At 39.0% G+C, this 25660-nt stretch overlaps 2 protein-coding genes and 1 long non-coding RNA gene across 13 annotated transcripts in view; 1 reads left to right on the forward strand and 2 right to left on the reverse strand.

The window, feature by feature from the left end:
• Positions 1-712: 712 nt before the first annotated feature.
• On the reverse strand, positions 713-6407 carry LOC308197516. Its single transcript, XR_013953045.1, has 3 exons — positions 2709-6407; positions 2204-2263; positions 713-1061 (listed from the first exon to the last, which is right to left on the reverse strand). It is a non-coding gene; the product is annotated as an uncharacterized lncRNA (long non-coding RNA).
• ANXA7 (annexin A7) lies at positions 1108-18600 on the forward strand. 2 transcript variants are annotated; one of them, XM_080598063.1, is made up of 13 exons: positions 1108-2247; positions 6414-6468; positions 8089-8278; positions 8584-8691; positions 9843-9883; positions 10820-10922; positions 11254-11348; positions 12430-12543; positions 13837-14007; positions 15535-15705; positions 15814-15889; positions 17074-17186; positions 17877-18600. In XM_080598063.1, exons 2-13 carry the CDS (start codon positions 6415-6417, stop codon positions 17997-17999), a joined length of 1359 nt encoding a protein of 452 aa, XP_080454189.1. In that variant the 5' UTR covers positions 1108-2247; position 6414; the 3' UTR covers positions 18000-18600. The 2 variants fall into 2 exon arrangements, with proteins under 2 accessions (XP_080454189.1, XP_080454188.1); XM_080598062.1 differs by having other exon boundaries at positions 1109-2467.
• PPP3CB (protein phosphatase 3 catalytic subunit beta) overlaps positions 14806-25660 on the reverse strand; it is a 51583-nt gene continuing 40728 nt past the window's right edge. For 3 of the 10 annotated variants that reach the window (XM_080598048.1, XM_080598046.1, XM_080598047.1), the window contains exons 13-14: positions 25179-25208; positions 21820-23505 (exon numbers count right to left, since the gene is read on the reverse strand). In XM_080598048.1, the coding sequence (XP_080454174.1) occupies positions 23327-23505; positions 25179-25208 (209 nt within the window). In that variant the 3' untranslated portion in view covers positions 21820-23326. Of the gene's footprint in view, positions 15171-18742; positions 21271-21819; positions 23506-25178; positions 25209-25660 lie in introns of those variants that run through there. The other 7 variants (XR_013953041.1, XR_013953042.1, XM_080598050.1 and 4 more) reach the window with 5 other exon arrangements.

A 25660-nucleotide genomic window follows, 5' to 3' on the forward strand; every position in this document is an offset into this window, starting at 1 on the left:
AGCTGCTGTTCTCCTTGCATGCTCTGAGTAAGGATGAAGTGTCTATTTTTAGTGTGGTTACACCCAGCAGAACTGGAGACCCTGACGGCAGTTGTAATGTTTGCATGAAACCCTGATGTTTGGACTACAGTGGGTGGAGTCCTAACATGACTCACTGGGTAGTGACTCTCATTTCAGCAAACCAAACATTTTCTGGAGTGAACTGCACTTGCCCTGCTCCCTGTTCACACAGGAGGTTAACTCAACAGCTAACTTCGACTATCTGCATTTTAATTACTGCAGTCACAAGGTAGTGTAAGAGGGAAAATATTTTTAGTACTTAACTTAGACTTGGATCACTGCAGTATCCTGTTGGTTTGTTATACTTTGACCCATGGTTCAAAGCTGACCAGATCTTGTTGCTTACTGCAAACTATAGGAAACCTTTTTTCCCCCCTTTAAGTGTCCTGACTCAAATATAAGATCAAAAGCAATGCTTTGTATTAAGCATGAAGGGATATTCCAATCAGGATACATACCACAGAGAAGCAGCAATGCATTTAGTGTCCTATGTTACAGACAATAAATTACTTGCGAGGGGGGAAAAAAAAGTTTTGTTTTGTATGTACTGATAGCACGCAGTACAAGTATATAGTTGAGACAAGTACCTCTGGACCAGAATTCTGTCCAGTATCATGTCTTTGCAGAAGATACAAGGATATTACAAAAGAGATGAGCAAAAGTTTGTCCCCCTGTTTTACTGAACTTGATTTTTCTAGAACTGGGAGGTTGTCTTGACTCTATGGGTTTTAAGAAGCGTTCCTAAATGTACAGCTCCAACTGTGGTAACAAGACAATGGATTTCCTTGAATATACAGAGTGAAGTTAGATGACCACAACGGTCCCATTCCAATGCTTTAAAAGTCATTCCATAAATTCCTGTTAACAAATACACACGCAACAGGTTGAACATAGATTGGGATTCTTCAGATGTATGCTATTTTGTTTTCTCTCGCTCTTTTCCCACTTGTTTGTAAAAACAGATGGTTCCTTTCTTGCATAGTTCAAATCCAAACAGTCCACTAAATAGAAGAGATAAAGAATCGTGTTTTATAAGTGTATTTGGTTCCTATGGAAACAGGGATTTTAATATATACCCATTCTGAAAGAAATGAGCTTAACAGAGGTAAAGTATACTACACATCTGCTGGAAGTGTCAGTTGAAAAATGCTGTAAGGATTAAATTCTTAAAGCTGTTCATGATGTGTTCTGGACAAACAAGGGAAATAAAAGCCCAATATTGCTGAAGATAGATCATTTATATTAGATTCTTTATATGTTTTTAGGTGCTTTTCACTTGAAGTGGGCAGGCATGGTAAATTATTACCCACCTATTTTCTGCTGCCTGCACTTAACACTGTTTTACAGACAAAGAGAACAGTGGCTTTACTTGGCATCTAGCATTCCAGTGCCACACAAGGTTACAGGGTAAGATTGCTTGCATTTTAATGGTCTGTAAACTGCTAAGATATGCTAATCATAAAGAGTAGGGAGAAGTTATTTTGAATAATCACAAGTAACCACTGCATAATATCATGGGTGGATCCTTCATAAACTGTACTTTGCTGGTCAGAATCTCTTACAAACAATTAGCCACAGGGTAAAGGCAGGAATATGTGTATGTAGGGTTTGTTCTAAATATAATATGAATAAGCATTACAATAGACTTAAAATACTCACAAAACACTGACTGCACTTCCCACAGCAGTTAGTTGCATACAGGTGATAATAATAAAGATTTCTTTCTGAGAAAGGAGTGTAATAGTCAGGACAGTCCTACCTTTATGCCTTCTTGGGACCTAGATCTCGATCTTGAGTAACTATATGGAAAAGAGTAACTCTTCCAGGCCTGATAAAGTCTTTGATATACTTTGCCATTGTGTTGTTCTGGTGGTCTAGGTGACTTGGCTGACTGACTGCCAGCTACCGGACCAGAGATTTGATTTAAACCCTCATGTATTACTAGCAAACAGACTTATTTCAAAGCCACATGCGCTAGGGTGGAATTTCATGGCACCAGTGCCAAGGGGAAGCCGCTCTGAGGACGTCCCCCTGGCTCATCGAGGCGGGTGACTAAGGGCTCAGGTGTGACGGCAACGCCTCCCTCACGCAGCCCCCCCACAAGGCGCTCTGCGCCCCTGTGGCACTGGTGCCCGCTGCTTACCTCTCCGCCGCTCCGAGGGAGGACGGCACATACCGCGGCCTTCGGTAACACGGGGCAAGCCTGCACGGACGGGAAAAGGGGTCCTGAGTTCGCAGGGTCTGCACCGCCGGGATCCGCTTGCCCGGGCTGGGGCGCGGCGGCCCTGCCCGCGGGCAGCGGGGCGGGCCCGGTGGCGGGGGCGGGGCGGTCACCGCCTGGCCCCACAGCTTCCATTTTGCGGGGCGGCTGCAGGGCAGAGGCCGGCGGTTCCGCGGCTTCCCTCAGGTGAGGCGGCGGGGGGGGGGGGAAACATGGGTAGCTGCCGAGACTCGCGCGTCCTCCGCCCTCAGCAGCCCGGCCCGGCCCCAGGAGGGCTCGGGATAGAGCCCCCCGGTCCCGGGGCACGGCCGGGCTGGAGCCCAGGGGGACCCCAGCCTCCGGGGCTCGGCAGGGCAAGGAGCCGGCCCACCTCGCGGAACGGGGACGGGGTCCCGCTCTCAGGAGGAGTAACCAGAGCGACTGATACCTGCAGCCGTGCCTCGCCACGCTTAGGGAGCTGCAGCCCCCCCGGTGAGAGCCCCCAGAGCTCCGTGACAGCCCTGCCCCGAGCGGGCTGCGGCTTCTGGCCCCGCGGGCAGGGCTGGGCGGGACAGGGTAGGGCGGCCCCCAGTGGGTCCTTTAAAGGCGTCGGGGGCGGGTTCGGGGCTGACTGGAGCCCCCGGCCCGGCCCGGCGCGGTCCTGTCCCCTTCCCTCCTGTCCGCACCTTTCCTGTCCCCACCCCGGGACCTCCTCCGCCCGCCCGCTGTTGCACAGCCAGAGACCCCGCCCCGCCAAACCAACCAAAAAGCACAAAAAATGGGACGCTTGGGGTCGGCTGGGCCTGCAGCTTGCAGAGAGCCCCAGAAGGCCTGAGGCGGTCTGGCTGTGGAAGTCATAACGGCCCCTGCTCTGCCCCGGGGCGCTTAGGTGCTGTGAGGAAGGCTGCGAGCTAGGGAAGTCAATGTTTGTTATTAAGTACTTGGTGTTGTGTAAGGGAATTCATTTATCTCCTAGAGGATGTGTATATGCAGAAAGCTGTTTCAGTAAGTACTGCTGGCTGGTCTCAGTAAGTTCTTCAGAGACTCTAGTACCTGAGGTCTGAGGCTAGTCTCAAACCCCCACTTAGCACTCAAAATTTTATCCAGAATGATCAAGGAAACTGACAAAAACTTTGTTGTTCTTCTGAGTTACAAACACAAAATAAGAAATAGGGATGGGGTCTTGGTAGAAGGGGATGATTAAAAGAAATGCTGCCATTCCCAAAAGAATTTGTATCACAAATTATCCAAATCCTAGAAAAGGAACAGAAACAGTGAAAGCAGGGAAAGTGTTAAGCAGTTTTACAGTGTGCTGTTTGTCATAGGTGTACACAGGTGGTTAATTTGCTAATCAAAAATACCATGCTGGATTGAAAATGAGATGTTGGAAAATGATATCTTAAAAAGTTTTTGCCAGAATATGTTTGATAGCAAATCAAAGTCACAGCTGAAAAATTAAATTAATTCTGAAATAAATATCAATAAGTCTAAAATCTGGTATGTTTTAATATGGATAAAAGATTGTTGGGTCCCATTTACATACAAATTATACTTTTTACAGCTGCCAAAACAGCTGACCTGCAGTCACCAGCTGTTGATTTTGCATTATGAAAAGCACAGAATGTAATACAGGGGAAATGATATTGTGCACACCTTCAAGTTTTACAGGCTTTATGTTACTGTCTTGCTAACAGTGTAACTTTAATTGAATTATATGAAGCTAAAAAACAGAAGTTTTTTGTTTTTTGATTTTTAATATTCAGTTTTGCTGACAGTATTTTCCTCTAAGCAAAAAGAGTGTAACTGAAATCCAGAGGAAGTGTTGCTAGTCTTGTTCCTGAATAGAGTTACAGATGGTGTTTAAGTAACAGAAATACCAGAAGAAATGTGTTGTTGAAAGCCAGAATTAAAAGTCAACTCAAATAGCTGTCAGTAATAAGTACTGTACGGGTATTGGTTTAAGGAGTTTCCTCTTAGGGAAACAAATAGCAATTAGTAGTGTTTATGATCAAAGCATAGATTCACAAGCACACCTCATGCCGTTCTTCCCCCCTTTATTTACTTAAAAAGACCCTCTAAAAGATGATCCTACATCAGTAGGAGACTGCATAGTTGTACTTTTCTACGAGTTTGTTTTGGCTCTTATTTGAACTAACTTGCTCTGTTTTAATGTTTTCCACATTAAATCTGAGATATTTCAGGCAGTAAGTTCTTGTGCAATTAATGGTACAATGCAGTAAGAATACTGCTTTCATAACCATTTGTTTTGGCCAACAAATACCTAGAAACATGAATAGTCATTAACTGTATTACATTTGTATTTATATATCCGATTTCCTTTGATTTATGCAGCTAAGATACTACCATATAAATATGCAGGGAGTAACTCCCAGTCCCTGATCAGGGAATCTGACTCATTAGCATTAACAGGATTTTTTCCCCTGCCATTAGATGTTTAGTAGTGTGGCTAATGACCTCGAAACTCCCTGTCCAACTGGTTGGGGACATGGTCGATGATCTCTGTCCTGTTCTGCTTCTACTTCCCAACTCCCTCTATTAAAAATGGGACTAAAATAAATAGCTATTACCAGGAAACAGAAATCTGCTACACAAATGAAGTAATGCTGAGGGATTACAAATGATGTGTGGGGGTAATTGGGGAGTATGTTGGAAGCTGAACTCATGCCTGGATGCTTCCTCATTTCGGTGTTTTGTTTGAGCACGAGGGCAATAGTATTTTAAAGTGAGAAACAACAATAATTCCATCAGCATAAAGTATTTGTAGAGAGGCTAAATTCAATCTTTCTGTTCATAAATTCTAAAATAGCAGCTTACTTTATTTCTAAACAATTTAAAAAACCAAAACAGATCTCCTCCCTTCCCAGCCCAAGCAGTTCTTACACACGTGACGATATGCACGGGTCACTGAGGAGCTGCTCTGAAGGTGGGTTTCATGCTGGGATCTCCCCCTCCAGCAGGTTCCCCGCCTCTTTCCTTCTTCAGCGACCTTTATGCAAGACAGGAATGTCTCACGGAGGCATTTGTTGGCAGAATAGTCAATGAAAGACTAAAAGATTGCATGCTCAAAAACAGGCACCTTTGCAACTTCATCTGTCTGACCTTTTCCTCCCATTTTTTGTCATGGTTTATCTGTAAATTTGTATTATGCTAATAGCTTTTTTTAAATCTCTTTTCCAACCTTAATGATTCTAAAACATTTACATTATAAACCTCCATTTATAGAATTTTCTTTCTTATCCTTAAATACTCATTTTAGATTAAAATTTAGATCTTTTTCATCTTTTTCATGGTGCACTGACCAGCATCTGGTGCAGTTTAGTTTTAAAGGATGTCTCATGTCATCACCACCAGAAAGTCTGAGTCACTATGCTTTACAGGAGTCAAATGTGGAATTTTGAAAGAGACTTAAAGGTCAAAGTAATTGAGTTGTGATTGCTCAACCACCATGGTCCTCCCATGCTTGAGCTTGCCATTAACATGTGCATAATGAAACTGTCCTGCTGTCATACCTGTAACAGCTAGCATAAATAATGTGTTATTTTTGGTTTAATCACTTTATTTGATCTTTTAAATCATTGCTCTGTATTTAGCAGTGCATACATAAGAATAGCTAAAAGAAGGTAACAGTTGACCACGTTTCTATCAAATGATCCTTTTCTCTGGAATAGATAAGGACTACTCTCCTCACAAGAACTATTCCTGTGAATGGAGGAGTGCAAGCTGACAGGAGACAAATGCTTGATGCGTTAGAGAATTGAGACCTATTTTAGTCTTACCCTTCTGTCTCTATTCTGGCAAAGGCTCAGCCCCCTTCTGCTGGCACTTCAAGGTCTGAAAGCTCTATTTCAGAATTATTTTGGAGTCAGGTCTCTTACCATGCATCAGTATCTATCTGACCCTAATTCAGGGTAGCAGTTAATTGCAAAGTTGATGATGGTTCTCTTCTGAATCCTGCTTGCTTCTGTCATGTGTATGGAAAAAGGAAAGGTTTTGTGGTTTAGTAGCTGACAAGTACTCTTAGCAATACCGAATGCACTAAACATGTTCTTCAAGTGATGTCACAGGTAATTAGCTAGCAAATAGCTACTTCAAACTCATCTACAGTGCCTGACAAAATATATTTTTTTTCCAGAATGTCATACCCAGGCTATCCCCCTTCTGGCTACCCTGGTTTCCCTGGCTATCCTGTAAGTATGGCTGGTCAGTACCCCTTCTTACCGTTCTGTGTGTGTGTGTAAATAGCAGCTGTTAGTCCATATAAAGTATTTGCTATAGATTATGGTCTTTGTTGTCATCCACATATCCATCCCGAGTGAGACTCTACAGTTGTCTCATATGAATTCCAAGAAGGAAGTTTATGACCTATTTTTTTAATATTGCCTGTTGTTCCAGAAGGGTTTTTGGTTAGTTGGTTGGTTCTGTTTTGGTCTGTTGCCTTGGTCTTGTGGGTTGTTTTTTATCTCTCTCTATAGCTAACTGTCTCAGCAAATATATCTTTTTTAAGTATCAGTAGTTCTTACATAAATAGAAGGGTCTTTAGGTACAGGATCAGAGGTATTGTCTGAACCAGCCTCTACCAAATAATGTGTGTACCCGTATCCCAGTATTTACAGAGATGCTGAACAAATTTAAGTGACTATTACTTTCAGGAAGAGTAAAGCTGCTGAGCAATCCAAGCTCAAGTATGCAGCTTTCATACGACATGAAGTAAATATTTTTCTGAGGATACAGGACACAGCAGCTTGACTTTGACCCCCCAGTCCTTCAGCCACAGTACTTTGTTCCACCTTCAGCTCATGACTGAACAGACTGTACATTCCAACAAAACACAGGAGGATGGAATTTATCAGGAGTGGCTGATACTGCAGTGTTTTTGATACACCTGCATCATTTTTTGATGCCTGCATCATTTTTCAAAGCTAGATGCAGCTGTATGCTTTTGTTAGTACAGTGCTGATAATGTGATTGTGGGAATTTTATATGGTTTATGTTTTATGTTGTACTGAACTAGACTTAAGGATGGAGCTCACTGTATCCCACTAAAATACTGAAAAGCTCTAAAGCTGTAATTTATCCTGCTTGCCACTTTTAACTACATTATACCTTTTTTTTTGTTTTGTTTTTTTAGATAGCATCTAAAATGTAGCCAACTTTAGTGGATGAATTTAAAAGACCGTTTAAATGCTAGATGAGTCATTCTAGGTTTTCTAGTCTTACTGATGATGCCCAAAGTAATAACCTGTGCAAAAAATCAATATGAAAGATTTTCTTCTGTAATGGTCATCCCAGCAGGGCTTTGGAGGATCCTAACTTTGGATTTGTGAATTTAAATCCTATTAAAATCTTTTTGTTGAGTCTGGCTGAGAAAGGTTAGACTACTGCTATAGAAGAGGATCTCACTGTACTATGGGCACAGTAATCTGGGACTAAGAAATATTGGAGCAACTAAACCTGAGGAAAACATTTGAGGTAGACTTTATTATGTTGCTTTTTATGTGTTTTCTGTACTCAAGAATGGGTGTGTACTGTATGTAATGTGTTGCTCACCCTTCTATTGTTAATGAGTAAGGATTGTTTCCAGTAAGTATTAAGTCCATATGGTACGTGTTATAAAGCTGATTTTAAATACCTGTGTTTTAAGAGCAAGAGAACCCATCCAGAAGGCCGACACCCAGGCTTAGGGAATGCTGCTGCTGTTCCTAAGAGCTAAATCTTATCACAGCATTATATACATGGACATTTTGAGAGCTTTTTACTCTATCATCCTGATAACAGGCATACAGAGAGCTTTCGGTTTTGCGTTTCAGCCAACAGGGCAGGAGTCTGTATATCCGCCAGCTGGTCAGTACACCTACCCTGCAGGATACCCCCCAGCAGGAGGAGGGACCTACCCTGCGGCACCACCAAATGCTGGGTATCCAGGGGCAGCAGGATATCCTGCCCCAGGGAGCTACCCTGGCACTCCCCAGGCTGGAGGAATGCCATCTTACCCTGGAGGTAAGGTCCTTTGTTACACTACCACTTGGGAGTTATTTCCGTTGTAAGTGGTCTTTGTGCTTGGTAGAGGTAGTGATGAAAAGCAGCTTTGTTCAGTGATCAATTTAGGCAGCAGCGTTTAGACAGCCAGAGAGATTGCTATCTAGCATAAACAGCAGGGCCTTGATACCTTTGGGTTTTAGGCCACTGCACAGACACAGAGAAAAGAAAATTAATCTCTTGCATAGCTCTGCTCAATAACCTGGCTCGTGTTGTGCCAGAAATCACTTACAAAATGTGTGCTAAAATCTGCCATCTTCTCCTAGCCCCCACAGGCCCTGGATTTGGTGTGCCTCCCGCTGGCCCTGCCTTTGGTGGCTATCCCCAGCCTCCTGTCCAAAGCTATGGTGGAGGTGGACCAGCACAAATTCCAGGTACATGGGTGTTTCCCTGCCATATGTTAAGATACTTCAAGCAGCCAAAGTTAAACCAGGAGAGTCCAAGTCAGGTAGCAACAAAATAGGCCTTATCTTTGCTACTTTTAGCTATTGAGTTTTGTATGCTGTATGCATCCTACCACCTTTCTTGACAAGACCAGTAAAGAGTAGATGAGAACCATCTGTATACATTATATCCAAAAGGGACGGCTGCCACTGATTAATGATCATGATGTGATCATTTAGGTGCTTGTCATTCTTCGAACTGCAAGTATTTGACCAGAACTGTGAAATCCAGAGGCAACATTCAACAAGTATCTAGCTGCTCTGTTAATCTCAAAGAAATGGATGTGTTTTTCAGAATCCAAGCAGCTCAGTGTTCATGGTGATCCTGGGCATTGCAGGGGAAGTGGAAAGGAGAATACACACCATTGTTTAAAAACAGCGCAGGTTTTTTTCATGCTTTAAGTAGTCAGTTACCATTAAGAACATTTTTATCCTAGAACGTGTCAGTTGTGGTTGTAAGAAATACAGAGCAGCAAAACCTTTCTTTTAATGATTGTTTCACTGATTCTAATAACTAAGCTGTTGTTAAAAAAAAAACTGTACATATGTACTATGGATAAAAATAAACTTCTAGTATAATAAATGTAATTGTAACATTGGTATTCACAGTGCTTTTGATCACGAAATGAGATTCCTTCAGTTCTTTTTGCACCAATGACTTCTTGGTATTTATTGTTAATGTGTTAGACATTTTAACAGAGTAATACAACTTTGAAAGAGAGCGCAGGACATGCATTCTTCATTGGCATGGCCTATGTTGGCTTTTGTCAAGAACAGCAATATTTAATAAGGGGAGATCCTTCCAGCTCCCACACGACCAGTAAATTTAGTATTTGTAGAGTTCCCTTGCTAGTGTATATACCAGAATGCTTCTGTGATTACTTCTTCCCATTTTTCCCAAGGGCAAGAACTTCAGTTACTGATCATTAAAAGTACTGTTCCTTAGCAAACAGGTTTTGTACAGTGGTAGACCTGTAACTTACCAGGTCTGTAAATGGTTTTATTTTCAGATTAGATAGCATGTACATAATAAGAAACATAATTAATTCCTTTTATCTTGTTCTTTAATTCATTTTCAATAGACTATACCGGTGGACAAGCACCATCACCAATGCCTGGTCTGGTATGTGTTGTATCCTATTCTATAATCAACCTTAAAGCAGTTTCTGTTTTTTTTTTTTTTTCATCTTGCTGTTCCTGGGATAAAGCAATGTTTTTACAATTCATTGTGTGGCAGAGGGTAGGGAGGAGCACTGAATATGAGCTGGGGATGTGTCATAGAGGAAAGGATATATGATGGCTGAAAATGTATTTGGATGTTAGTATTACACATTGCTCAGTAACAATTGTTCAATAATTGTTCTTGTCCATAATGCAAGGAAGAACTGCTATGAGAGGCAATTTTGAGCAAGGGGAAACTCAAGTAATTCAATCCTGAAAATCACTGGGTCACTCACTGCAGCATTTGGGTCCTCCATGATGTTATTTTAGAGGGACACTGTGCTAAAGGCAAAAAAGAAAAAAAAATAGTACCAGTCTTGGCCACACAGAAACGTAATTTGTTGCCATTGCTTTTGATAGGATTCAGATTTACACCTCTGTATTTGAAAAAAAAAATAAATTTAAACATCTTGCAGGTATTTTAATACAGCTTTTCTTAATGAGTTTGATATGAAAGGGTATAAATTGCTCCTGTATTCTCAAATGGTTTAAAAGTAACAAACTGTCCTTTGCCGTAAAAGATGTCTTTGCAGATGAAGTTAATGTACAGAGTGTTCTGCATCAAGAGCTCCCAGCTACGCTCAGAATACAACCCAAACAAAACCGTAACGCTGTATCAGTGTATACTCATCATGTAGCTCTTGAGCCATACCACTGTGTAAAGGCATTGGTGGGACAAAGCTGTTGAACACAAATGCCATCCTGCATTAGAAAAAATGGTGAACTAATGGAATGAACCATTCTGTGATTTCTCCTGAAGCAATGACTCCAAAGTTGTGATTTTAATTTTAATTTATATTGTGCAGGACAGCTAGTTAAACATGGCTCTTATTTTCAGCCTGCAGCAATGGTTCAGTATACCCAGGGCACAATTCAAGCTGCTCCAAACTTTGATGCTAACAGGGATGCAGAAATTCTGCGCAAAGCTATGAAGGGGTTTGGTAAGTAAGCAACAGCTACTTAAATTTCTGTTCGGCTACTTACTTACTTACGGAGACTATTTGGTCGTTTTCTTCAGTTTTTACTTAATCATATGTATTTTTTTTCTACTTTCATCTTCTCAAAAGTCATGCTTCCAAAATGACTTGGGCAATTTAATAGACTAAGATATATGGGAAATTTGGTAAATTGACTTTATTGATATTCATGCATGTATTAGGTAACTATGCCCAAATTGGAGATTATAAAATGCACAGTGCCGGAAGGATTACCACATGGATTCTATAATTCCATTTTATGATTAAGCTCTTACATTGCCTTTCTGTGTTCAAGGAACTGATGAGCAGGCTATCATCAACGTTGTAGCTAACCGCTCCAATGATCAAAGGCAAAAAATCAAGGCAGCCTTCAAGACTATGTATGGCAAGGTATGTTCACTAGCTCTTTGAATCAGTAAACAAAAAAAACCCACAAACTTGCAACCGCTGCTGTAACTGCCTGAGTGCATTTTAGTCCTGGGAAGTGGTTTGGGGCACTTCTTAAATGCACCTCTTTTGGTTAACTTTTTTTTGTTGCACACCAGGTGAACAGCTGCTATTTACCAGAGTGTTGTTCTGATATCTGGTAGAAGTGAGGGCACAGAGGAGTCTGACTAGGACCCTGACCAAACAAGAAGATTCTCTGAGTTTGCTATGATTATTAGATGAGAAAATAATCAAGCATAAACTGTTTATGTATTAGTCTGAAAATACAGTTTTTTTTATGTGCACAAACAAGCTCAAAAAAAAAATTTTTTTTTTTCACTCATGAGAAACAAACTGAGAAATTGGTTGAGAATTGGTGGTGATTCAACATCAAGGGCTTAGCTCGCTAGAGTAATTCAGTGCCATGCCATTATTACACTAACTGTGCTCACTTTTAAAGGTGCAGGCCAGTACCTAACTCCCATTTCCTTCTTTATGATCCATAAGGGAAGGTTCCTTTCCAAGACAAGACAGTGCTGCAAACAATTGCTTTCAAGTGATCTCATTTCTGTGTTTTCTGCTGCAGTGAAATCTTACATTCTTATCTGCTCAGTAGCACTGTTTTGAAAGCATTGGCTTCTTCCCCCACCAGGCTGAACTTGTATCTTTGGATAAGATACTTCTACAAGAAGTAGGAGTTGTAGACTGTTGTAGGATTGGAATATTTGGCGCAAGAAGACCTGAACTGAATTCAGGGCTCCTTCCTCAGCAAGCTCTCCAATCACTATCGAGTTACGGATGTGTATTGCTATGTATTTTGACAGTGTTTTAAAAGAAAGGTGAGATGTCTGTGCTTTGTAAGGAACAGTAGGGATTCTCAGAATAGGGATAACAATGTACTATAGCAAAAAGAAGCATAAGAAGATCATCAGCTGCTTTAAGTGGATGGTCTGGGATAAGTTTGTGCCACTTGAACAGTGTCATGAAGTATTTTCTAGCCCCCATACTACATAATTACTCAATTTTTGTATTTATAATTGGACAGGATTTGATTAAAGATCTGAAGTCTGAGTTAAGTGGAAACGTGGAAGAATTGATTCTAGCACTCTTCATGCCTAGCATATACTATGATGCCTGGAGTTTACGTCATGCAATGAAGGTATGGTTCTCCTCTGAACAAAATAGTTTAAAACCATCTTAAAATGCTCATCTAAGGGAACAGAATACCTGATCCCTGCATTGTTGAAAAATCCTGTGGTGGAAAGCAAATTTAGGGACTGGGGATTAAAATTATTTTCTGCTTTATGCCCCAGTACTGACCAATTTCTGCAGGATCAGCCAATTTGCAGCAGATGTACAGCAGGGGATGAAATGCTGCAGGATGGAATTTTGCTCTCTGCCACTCTCTTGGTCATACTTTTTGCTAGAATGTAATAAGAGCCATGGTGCTTTTAAACTAACCACTGTTCAAATTGAAGTTTACGTACCTCTCCTTGCTGGGAACAAGCCACTGGTACAAAAAGATATTTTTGGATTATCCCAGGTTTTTCAAAAGGATGAAAATGAAAGAGTATTTTCTTAAGATTAGGTGATGCTTGCATTTGTTCAGGTGCTAAGACTGCACTGGAGGTTAGGTGAGATAGTTGGATTAAACTTTTCATTCAGGTGAACTGGTATGTCCAGCTCACCTGAATTGCTTGTTTGAGTTGCAGCAGTTAACAGGTGCCTGATTACTGGAAACATGTCACTTAATCCATGTATGAATGCAGAGCTCCAAAGAATATGGAGCACAAATGAAGATCTGGCTTTAGTGGAGGCAAAAACCACTCAACCATTTTTTTTAAATTTAGATTACAATACTGCTTAGAAGTCTCAGATCTACCCCTATCTAATCCTTGCTTGAGTAGAGATGGACCATGCTATTAAGATCTGACTGTACACAGAACCCACAGGTAATTTCTATCCTGAGGAGAGGGAAGCATCTATGGAAAGTTCCTGATGGTACTCCATGTTGAGGAAGCAGCTACATTTGGAATGGGGAACACACTTGTACACTGATCAAGACAGGATTTACATGCATATGATAGCCCTTAAAGCAAGAGATAAGGCTCTGCCTTCCTCCAGTACGTTCGCACAATAAGGTTGCCAAAGAATTCCTTCATTTTCTTCCTAAAACTTCTTCTTGTTATCTTTGGGTGATGTCACAATTGTGGATGTACAGTTCTGGGGGTATTTCTTCAGCTAGTACAGATTTTTATGTTTTTGAAATCTTCATTCCTTTTTAAGTAAGCATACAGTAAACTTGGTGCTTTCACCGTGCAAGAATACTGTTCTTACAATGTAGATTGTATTGAGTTTTAAAGTAACAGATGACTGCTTTTTTTCCCCCACAGTTGAACAAAATAAAGTAGGTGGTGTTTTGCAGTTATACCTTCTTTTCCTCTGCTTACAGGGAGTGGGCACTCAGGAGAGAGTGCTGATTGAGATCCTTTGCACAAGGACAAACCAGGAAATACGAGACATAGTGAACTGCTATAGGTCAGAATTTGGAAGGGATATCGAACAAGACATCAGAGCGGACACTTCCGGACACTTTGAACGATTACTTATATCTATGTGCCAAGTGAGCTTGATTTTTTTTCTTATTTTGTTAAGATATGGGTATACACACTTTGATGCATGTGTTTGTAATTGCTCCATAAATGAATTGCCTGTGCATGCTTAGCTAGAGCTAGGTTTTCTTAGAAGTTAGCCCTAGACTACTAATATATTCTCTAATGATAAGACAAGGCACTTCAGCCCCTCCTCAAGGAAGAGTTACTTCCTATCTATATGATGAGCTGAGTGACTTACTTGAACACCCTATTCACATCAGAGAACTCACATTTGTTTTTTTTACTGAGCAGATGCAATCAAACTGTAAAGTACAAGCAGTGTTCCACACTGCTGTTAAAGCCAGACACTTTTAATTTTTTTGCATAATTTTTAATTTTTTTTTGCATAAACAAAATTTAAATCAGTATTTGGGTAATGGGATAATTTTTATGGTAGGTAAAATATCAGTGAGAATCCCCCCAAAGAAGCCTAGAGGCATTGTAAATCAAAACTTACCTCCCAAGTCACATCACAGCCCTCCCTTCAGATAACTAGAATTAGGTATGTGCTGCTACTGAACTCAGGTGAACATTGAAGGCTGCTTATTTCATATCATTAATAGGGCTCTTTTTTGTGTTGAAGAACAGTAACTTGCAGTTTAGGAAGAAATACATAGTAAATGTAACTTCCCACATTTTTGTGGTAAATCTGCCTATTTGCTGTTAGAATTTCTATGACTATCTTGTTTGCTTCTACCTTTAAGAGAGTTCAGCTATTCAGTAGGTATTAGGATTACAAAGTCAAAATCCACAAGAAAGCAAAGCTTGAGAAGCTCATGCTAATTTTTATTTCAATAAATCCAGTACTTTACAGTAACTGACAACCATATAATTTAAATATTAACTGCTACAGACACAACAGTATTTAAGAGCATGTATTTAGCTTACTCAGCCAGTATATTTAGCAGTATTCATCCATGCATTGTGCAGCAAAAAAACAAATACCAAAGCACATAAAATGTCACACAAGCCCTACTTGACATATAACAACTATACTAAGTGCTTTTTAGAGACATTCATACTTGAAATTAGCAAATTCTAAATATAATAGAAAGCCTGAGATATTTCAGGTGTGCATATTCAGTAAGATAATTCATTAGTTCATTTGGGAAGATTCTTTGTAACTTGAAGCCTAGAAACAAATCAAGAGAAAACTTACATTATTAAGTAAACCAGAATTGATTATAGCTCCTGAAAAAGACTAGAACTATGAGATAGTATATATATAGGCAAAATTATGTGCCAGTATATATACAGTATATCTACAGCTTAAGCCAAACCCTACAGATAAGAGTTTTGGGCCACTTTTTTATTTTCTGCTTACAAGAATTATTAAACCAAAAAGTAACTTTAAAATAATGTAATTATTTCAAACTAGTATTACTCTTCCTACTTCAAGCTTCGGAGATACGTGTGCGGGGTCTACACTTCAAGCAATTAAAACACATAGCCTTCTCTGTGTAACTATGTTTGATATCCGCTATCTTTGCTTTTAGGGGAATCGGGATGAGAATCAAAATGTGGATTATCAAAAAGCTCAAGAAGATGCTCAGCGTCTTTACCAAGCAGGAGAAGGAAGACTTGGGACTGATGAATCATGCTTTAATATGGTTCTGGCAAGCAGAAGTTTTCCCCAATTAAAAGCAACAGTTGAGGCATACTCCAGGGTAGGAGTTCTTCACTGATTTCAAATGAGTGTGCACAGCATTTTTTGAATTAAGGTTCCACTTGTTGTTGCATTTCACTATCCACATGTTAATCTCATTTATTTGTAGGTTGCTAATCGTGATTTGTTAAGCAGCATCGATCGAGAATTTTCTGGAAACATGGAATGTGGCTTGAAGGCTATTTGTAAGTGATATGTTCTTCCCTCTTCTTATCCCTTGGCAATAAAACCTTCTAAATGTAATTAAAGAAGAACCCAATTCAGCACTGTCCATATGGCAAATGAATACACAGTCTGAGACTCCACTAATACAAAAGTAACTTCAATTATTCAAATTACTCACTATGCACTTATATTGGAGAAAATAAGCATCTAGCTTGAAAAAGTCAGTTTCAAATGAGGAAAGGTTACATAGAAACTACTTGTCACTTTTCTGGAAAGGCATGTAACTACACAGAAACAGGGGTCAATGTTTAGAACTGGTGGTTGTGTGTCAGCACTCCGCAAATTTATGTGAGTACCAGTGTAACAGAGTTGTGCTGCACATGATCACAGAACCAACAAAAACCTCCTTTAGGCACAGTTCCCTTTCCAGTTCTCTTCTCCACCATCACCTACTCCAAAAAGTTCAGCATTTTCTAAAGAAAATGTCACCAAAATAGAGGAGCTGTTTTGAATTCGCTATTCCCTGCTTATTATACTAAAGCACTACAAATTTATCATGATTCGCTGTTAGTGAGAACCAGTATGATTTACTACTAATGAAACAAGTACTCCACACACCAATCCCACCAATGCTTACCAAATTGACTGCATTTCTGCAGCCATAACCATTAAAACCTATTGTATTGAACAAAATCTTCCCAGATAATATTCTACTAAAGAGTTCTACAGGAAAAATTCACCTCTGAAATCATGTAAAATAGAGGCTTGTCTTTGAGAAAGAAGAAACTAACTGAAATAAGATCAATTCCACAACTACTTGAGAATGAGAACTTTTTACCTTTGTCCTTTTGTTAGTGAGACTCTAGCAATGGACCACAACTTGAATACCTCATATCCTAGTACCAGCTATCCAAAGAAAAGATCTGTTTATAGATTTGGTAATTAAGGTTTCAGCCAGCTTTCAAAAGCACTTCCAGGCAAGTTAACTGGTAATAACCATAACTTTTCTTGTGAAGGATTAACTGATTTGTTCAGATACAAAATAAACTCAGCTTTATAAAACAGTTCCTGTAATCTACAGTATTGAATCTTTATCGATACCTACCTCTAGCTGTCTAAAGCATAAATCTTGACTTCATCATGCTAGGTATCACCATACAGTATACTATACTGGAACTAATCCTAAAAGTATACTTTATTGCAGTGCAATGTGCTTTAAATCGCCCAGCCTTTTTTGCAGAAAGACTTTATTATTCTATGAAAGGAGCTGGCACGGATGATTCTACTCTCATCAGGATTATAGTCACTCGCAGCGAGGTAAGAAACTGTCTCCTCTGTAGACCTCACATGTAGTGAAAAGCTATCTACTCTAACCAGCCTTCTATGTAGTCCCTCCTTCACAGCTGTAGAAATCACATACTGTACTGAAGCTTTTATCTGGTCCAGACGTGGATAAACAAAGCAATTTGTTTTAAAGCCATGTTTCATATAGTAATTTAATTATCTCTAGCTAAGTAGTAATACTACATGTCTACTTTCCTAAATGTGATTGCCTGTCTCTAGCAGAAAAGCATCTCAAATCCAAAGGTTCAACTGCATGAAGTAAGGATACTACAGTTCTAGCAAAGTTAGGCAAGGTTCTCAGGTTGCCCAGAGAGCTGCAAAAGTGTTCAAGGCCAGGCTGGATGGGGCTTTGGGCAACCTGGTCTAGTGGGAAGTGTCCCTGCCCATGGCAAGAGGGGTTGGAATTAGATGGTTTTTAAGGTCCCTTCCAACCCAAACCTTTCTGTGATTCTGTGAAAGCAAGGAACAACTGTTAAGACTGCTTTGGGAGGTGCTTATCTGTCTGTAGAGGGAACTGATAGCTTATACGATGTACAGAGTTAATCCGTTGTACATTATACCCTTGGCTGGTATTCTATAGTCTGTGAGGGAGATGGGGGTAACTGTCTAAGAGTTCAGATCATGCACTATGTTTAAGCTTTGTGCTTTTTTTTTTCTCTGCAGATTGATCTCGTGCAAATTAAACAGGTGTTCACACAAATGTATCAGAAAACTTTGGCTTCAATGATATCAAGTGATACAAGTGGTGATTACAGGCGTTTGCTACTGGCAATTGTTGGTCAATAGAAGAGGATTATCTGTTCGTTGGTTTTCTTTTTTAAAAACAAACTGGAGGACATGTAACATGCTTTATGCAGACACTGACCCCTTGTGCATAAAAGAATAATTTTAAACTTTATATAATCAAATATGCCTTCTTGGTGATTTAGTAAGCTTTCTGCACTTACCCTTGCCTTAATTTACAGCACATAATATTCTTTATTGTATAGTAAAAGATATATCTTATCTATTAGCCCTAAGTCTTAGTTCTTTTGACCCAGACAAAACCACCTGTCCTCTGCCAAACTCCTGCATAATTAGACTTCCTTGAAAAATCTAAATTTAACTGCTGAACTAACTGTGGATTACAAAAAAGCCCGAGGCGATGACGTAAAGCATTTTACAAAAACCCAGCCAGGTTCTCTAACAAAAGCCCTCTTTAAAGTCCTTCCATGGTAATGCTAAAAAACAAGTGTTCGGTTTAAGTCACATTACACTAACAGTTTAAGCACCTAGGCAGAATTTGACTGTACTCCCCTATTTAAGTTCTTAAGTTAATTATGTTTAGCAGTTAGTTATGATTGTGATTAAGGCAGAAAAAAATAAAATCTAATCTAATTTTGAAGAATCATCTTGTAAAGGAGTGGGTTATACTGTTTTTTCATTGTTCAGTAATTTGCTGTAAGCAAATACTAACACTACAGAACATGTGTAAATTCAAACTGGAAGTGACAGCAACAGAGATGATACAAGTGACTATGTGGATGGTTTCATAGGATTAAAAAAACAAACAGCTTTGAGAGTACATCTGTTTTTTTAGAAAGCCACAGTGAATCTGTCCCCAGGCAGCTGTAAAGTCCAGCAGCTAGCATTTCTAAGCATTGCTTTATCAAGTTAAAAAAAAAATAATAGGAACCTCCCACAAACAGCAAAGCTCTATTTTTGTTAGCCCTCAAACAGAATTAGCTAGCGCAAGTAGAGTAGAGTTGATTCTAATAGGAGAAACCTTTCAATCATGCACACCAAGTACATAACGTTTTTTGCAAAACAATAGCAGATACCAAGTCTACTATACAAAAAAACTCAAGTATTTCACTTATATAAAATACTCTGCAATCTAAATCTGACTTCAAATGTTTTCTGATATTACACTTAGAAACACAGTCCAATTTAAAATTTCTGAGTCAGATTGAAGCTAAATAATCCAAATGTGAACAAGAGAAGTTGATTTGGGGAGACTAAAGGACATTCCACTGTGTATTACTTTGGTCATCATTGGGGCAAGCATCCACTGTGAGATAAGTATGTATATACATATATACGCACACACACACACTTGATATATATATATATATATATATACACACACACACATATCTGTCAATAGGCTTCGAAGCGTGACCAAGACTCTCACAAGCTTTGGTTCTTGTTTCTTTGCTCTTGAGCAAACTTCCTTACATGTGAAGAAACTTTACATTTAATAATTAAAGCATATTAATGCACCTGCATGTTTTCATGCAACTCAAATACCCCCACGAATTTATTTGTCATGCAAAGCAGAATGTTGATTAAATCTGGGTCATACATACTGTTACTACAAGAAAACGAACAGATGAAGAGACTTCTATGTCCTAATGCCATTCACGTGTTTTATGGCAAAAAGTTATTTTCCTTATATGGTACTAATAAAGAATTATTAAATGGGTAATAAAAATTGAATGAAGCAATGTTAAGAGAAGAATGAGCAATACTATGACGAATACTATCTATCCTGCCTCTGAAAGAGCCTGATTTTTACGTGTAACTAATATAATGGTGTTTCAAGGTTAAACATTAGAAAAAAGAAAGCCATTTATGAGACTATGCCTCTTAAAAACTGTTCAGACTCAAACCAGGATTCTACCTGAAAGAAAAAAGTATCCCCAATCCCCATCACTTATCTTTTTGCTAAAAAGGCCAATCTTCTTCACAATTAAGTTTTTCAATTTCACAATTTGGAATTTAATTAGCTTTGAAAGGAAAGCTATTATTTAACACTAAGTAATTTCAGATGGTGAGGTTATGTTCACCATTTAACTAAATGTAAGGAGAGTATGTAAATTAGGCTGATCTTCCCTGTTTGGCTCACCAGGTGGCAGCAAGCTTCCCGACAGCACCAAGTCCTGTTTTGGCATGACCCCAGAACACCACACTCAAACACATTCTGTACTTTCAGGCCCCCTTTTCAATTTCACTAAAATGCATTTAGATTTCTCAGAGCAGCTGGAACACCTCCCCCCAGTCCCCAGCCATCTCTGAATCCTCACTGCAGGTCGCAGCACTACAGGTGCTGTTGAGATCCAGCAGCTCAGGGCAGGATGTGGCCAGGACTCTGAGCCCTCTGGGGTTGCCCACTGAGCCCCATGCAGTGGAGCAGAAGTAAGCAGTGACTGCTCTGGCATGAGCCAGGAACCAGCCATGCTTTGCTACTTGCATCCTTCGGTTCACAAATTTATTTTCCTAGCATTCTCCCCTCCTAACACAAGAATAGACTAATGACACACAGAGCCTCCCCCCACTTAAAACACTGAAAGCAGAAAACAAATAAAGCAAAACTACTTACGGTTTTCTGGGAGGGAGGATACATTTTTTTTTTCTCATCAACAATACAAGAATTAGAGACAGCTGCAGGCTCCACCTTTCAGAAACACAGCAGCAAAAAATGAGTACTTAATTCCTAAACAGAGAAGGCCCACAGACACAGTCCTGTCAACCGAGGGCTTGCTTAAAGGGCAACACGAAAGTACCTAGCACGAGAGAACGAGAGAAGAGACTGACAAAAATTGCCCAGAAAGTTTCCTTTACTGTACCTCTGCCTTCATACCTGGTAAAAACTACTCATACAACTGATTACTGTTGAGGAATCAGAGCACTGACTGCTGGACAAGAAGCTGTTCTCTCCAATTACCGTGAGCTCCTTCCACACAAAGACTGAATTTGTATTTTCTCTGTGTACACAATTCCAGCTAGTCAGAATCGTAATGGGAACTAAGATCTGAGTATCAAATCATGGATATACTGTCATGTGAGACTGAGACGTTTTCATTAGTGCTTACAAGGAGGAAGGTACCATCATATTGTTTGCCATGTAAAATCTCAGTTGTACTTCAGTAGCATGCGTTTGGTCTGCTCTATCACAACATCACACACAGACTGTACAGCTCACTAGTATGGAGGTTGTTTCATAAAAAAAACTTACCATTTTTTGACTTGATCTTCTGCAGACAAACTTTAAGAATAGTTTCCAATCAGAACACATCTGCAATAAAGTAAAATCAGACATTAAAATCCCACGTGTCACATTTTTTTCATCTTCATTCTCATCCTGCTCAGCAGTTTGCCCTACATACTTCAAAGACAATATACCAAGAGAAGATCAGACAACTTTGCTGTCAAAACAAACAGCCCCTCCCAAAGCAGTCCCAACACACTTCACTAGTGTCTTGAACACACTTAGTCAAAGCAACAAACAAGATGCGGCTGTGCTTCACAGCCTCTCTATAAAAAACTAACACTGCTCTTAAAACTCTGTACAAACTAACAATGGATGTCCAGTCTAGCACATAGAAAATGTTCAGGTGCTTAATATATGAGAAAGAACTCAAAAAAAAAAAAAAAGGGGGGGGAAAAAAAGCAGGAGTAATATCCTAATTAAACAGCATTTATGGTAAACTAGTTCTTTGCAAGCTAAATCTCACCTCTTAGGCTGTATTTTCAATAGCTTAAATGTTGAACAGTATTTCATTTCAAAACAATTTTCAGAGTCAGATTAGACCTAAGTATGCCAAATAAAACCAATACACAATGATAAGAGCCGCAGCCCATGCACAAAATTTATTGTGTGCTACTGTTTATAAAATACTTGAATAGTTCAGAACATGCATAAAATTTCCAACTTTGACAGGGGTATGTACAGATTGTACTTCATGGCAAACAAAAAAAAAGGGAGATGAACTCTAGTGACATACGTTTCAAGTTGTGTTCCAGGGGATGAGAAGGACACGTAGCAAATGTCAAAATAGGTAACAAAGTACAGTGGCAATCAGTACAGTCCATTATTTGTGAACAAATTAGCACAGGGCTTCAATTTTTATTTTAACCAAGCAGTCCTGTAGATATCAAAATACATGCAGTCTCAAGTTTACACTTTCACTAATGCCTTAGCAGTTGAACAGAGCAATTGCTTACGTGCTGCTTTGCCTAGAACAAAAAGTATGCCCAATAGTTTCAGTTTGCTTTGCAGCTTAAAAAATGATAAAAAGCTTGCAGCTATTCAGCCCAGTGATTACTAGCTATTTACGCAACTGTAATACTCACAATAAAGTAAAAGTACCCATAACATCTACGTAACCTATAGATGTACATCATAGGTCTATATATTAAATATTTGCAAAATGAAAACATGCATACACAAAATACAATGCCAAGCTTTACAGACTTGATATGAATCAAAATTTCCTTAAACAATGTACAAAGTTCAATTAAAAGTACCTTAAAATTAACACTTCCATATTTTTCTTACTTTTAAAATTAGTATATATATTTTTTTTAAAATTCAAGATGGGGAAGAGTCTTGAAAAAGCTGGGCAAAAATGTTTCTAAATTAAATATTTCTTAAAATCTGTGTTCAAGTAATAAACATTCCTACATAGAAATCTTCTGATAAGCTGTAACTAAAAAACACAGTGAATAAAATATAGAATTAGCAACATCTAAGGAGTAAACCTGAGGTCAGCATTTTACAGAATGACCAACTGAGATTTTTTTGGCATTTTTCTCCATTTAAAATACAGTTTTTGCAGCCTCAGATATTTTAAGACCTTTCTAATCTATTGTTTTAAAGACATTTCATGAAACTGATGTCCATTAATAAATAGTTAGCTCTTAGGGTTGTATTTGAAAGTCTGATTTAAAAAAACAAACAAACGAGCTACCTCTACTGAAAGAAAATCCCATTTGTAAACTTAAAGTGTTGACAACAATAAGCGTAAGATGCTAGTCTAGATGTGCTTTAGCGATAACAGCCCGATTCTCTCCTCAGATCTCTTCTGAAGATGCAGCAGCCGGCGATGGACTGTGTGTAAATCCACGAAGCATGCTCCCAGGAGGTCGTGTCACCATGTGAGGAGAGGGGCTGTTGTCTCAAAAGCACGATGATTTTTCTTCAGCAGGATCAAGTTAGTTGGTTTTCCACCTCTTACTAAGTGGTCACTACAGCTGATCCCCCTGTCTGTTTCATCTGTTGTCACATCAAAAAGCAATAATCTAGGAATTCTCAGGCAAGACATAAGTGAGTAAACCAGAAGTTGACGTGGTCACTGTGCATTGTTGTTGCCAGTTCCATTGTTTCCATTGGCATTTGTTGCGTTTATAGTATTAATACCATCTTGTTGAAGAGCATCTTTTCTCGGTGGCATTCTCTCATTGATCCTATCCAAACCTTTTGCTTCTTCAAAACTGCAGATTTTATGTTGCGGAGAGAATCCTCGTATTGCTTAACAAAATGCAAATTTGATATGTCAGTAATGGAAAAATAAGTTGAAAGCATACACTTTTTCTAATAAATGATGTTTAAAAACAGGTAAGAAATCAGCCAAAGAAATGTGTGGCTCTGTATCTGTACTAGGTAAAAGCTTCTCTAATCTGCTCTCGTGATACGGCTATCATGATCTCGGTTTATAACAAAAAGAACAAAGTATGGCAAATATTCTGCAAGTAGGAATCAAGGCGCTTAAGCCCACTTGATTGCTTCTGCATGTCCCTGGTGTGGCCAGCTCTAAGCACCAGTTGCTTCTGCTGTCAGGTTCATCAGGCTTATCTTTTAACATCCCCGTTGTCTTCAATGGAATGTCAGTAAGATCTAAGCAGCACAGCAAGTGCGGTGGAGGCAAAGCAGCAAAGGGTTACAAAAGTAACAGGAGATTTATGTTCTGCATACACGCTGATGGCCTGATCCTGCAGTTTTTATGCAGGCAAAACTGCGGGATATGGATCACATTCTGTGCTAATCACGTGGATGATGGAAATGGACACAACCACAATCACTAGGTTAGCACTGTGTTCAAACAATGGAATCGTTTAAATACGTATGTATTTAAAATACGTATAGAAAATAGGTATTATTTTTCTACTAATTATTTTAATGAATGAGGTCTGTAGTTGAATTTAGACCTGAAAATAGTTGACCACATAGTAAGACCGAAGCCTTTGGGATGAAATAATTCTTTGGAGATTTAAGTACAGCTTTCCACTCACAACAACGGAACCTCTTGCACATGTGTGAGAGAACAGAATATGGCCCTCGTTTGTATTTTTGGACATCTGACTTCCTTAATTAAAAAACAAACAATGCAGTTATTAAATGGTGCTTTGCATCCAAATCAGAATACACACAAAGGTAGCTGTCCCAATTGCTATGCTGTTTGTCATTCACTTCATTGAATATAGAGCAAGAGGAAATTAAAGGGTCTATGAAAAAACTTCAACAATCTGAATTTGAGTACTTGAATACCAAATAATCTGAAGGCATTTTACTCAACGCTGCTAAAAAGGATGTACATACAGCAGCTTATTTAGCACAGAAGCACTGATAATCCATGGAATTTAATACGCCTCATACCAGTAGGTTAGCCTATATACTGGAAATAAATTTGGTCATCAAATTATGTGCAAAACCCATAGGAAAAAAAATTACAGTTGTATGTCTTGCACTACCAGAACAGTTAGAGGAAGTTTTAAAAAATTACGTTCAAAGCCATTAAAAATTGTTTTTATGAAAAAAGGCATGCATAAACCCTCCTTCCACAGGTAACCCACCCCCCCCAACAAACCCTTGCAGTTGAATACAGAAAAAAAAACACACTAAACACTATCATTTTAACGATTTCAAGACAACACCACGTATCACAACATGCTATTATACAAAAACCTACTGCATATTTTGTAAAAACAAACAAAGACCCCAAACCCCAAGAATATCCCTAAAATATTAAAGATAATCATCATCCTGAGGCCAGAAATGAATGTTACATGTCAAAGGGATGAATCAATACAGTTGATTCATCTCTGCTTGTGCAAGTTGAAAGTAAAACACACCCACACAGAGTACTTTTGAATTCCCTCCCAGACACCACAGATCTCTGCCAATGGCAAAGACTCTGATCATACCTTTTTCAGCCTCAATTGCCTCTACAGTGGCTGTACAGAAGTGAGCAGATGCATGCAAAATGAATGAGAAAGATGAAGAGTGTAATATCGCATAGCAGAAAAGGCAATGATCAATTTAATATAATATGCTACGCCAGATTAGATTACAATTATTTAAAATTATAATTAAGGTTTTGGGGGTTGTTTTTAAGCGTAAAGTGAAATTTCTCCTACATTTTAACTATTACAATTTATCAACTAAAAGTATATCAAGAGAAACACTAATTACTAGAACTTCATTTATGGTTTTAAATGTACATTTCTAAAAGATATATATATAATTTTAAAGCAGCAACATAAAATTTCAACTGATGTTAAAGTTATGGTTATGATGTTAAAGTTAAAAAGAAAATCCATGAGATTACTCTTTCTGAAGATTAAAATGTATTACTGAGCTTCATTAAATTACCAGGAAATATGCAATAAATACAACACTGTCAGTG

The sequence above is a fragment of the Anser brachyrhynchus genome, assembly GCF_964034855.1.
Source record: "Anser brachyrhynchus genome assembly, chromosome: 6".
Classification (NCBI taxonomy): domain Eukaryota; kingdom Metazoa; phylum Chordata; class Aves; order Anseriformes; family Anatidae; genus Anser; species Anser brachyrhynchus.

Coding starts and splice junctions, on each gene's coding strand:
- ANXA7 (XM_080598063.1), top strand. CDS start 6,415: ATGTCATACCCAGGCTATCCCCCTTCTGGCTACCCTGGTTTCCCTGGC. Junction 12,544..13,836: donor GTTTACGTCATGCAATGAAG/GTATGGTTCTCC, acceptor CTCTGCTTACAG/GGAGTGGGCACTCAGGAGAG. Junction 15,890..17,073: donor ATGTGGCTTGAAGGCTATTT/GTAAGTGATATG, acceptor ACTTTATTGCAG/TGCAATGTGCTTTAAATCGC.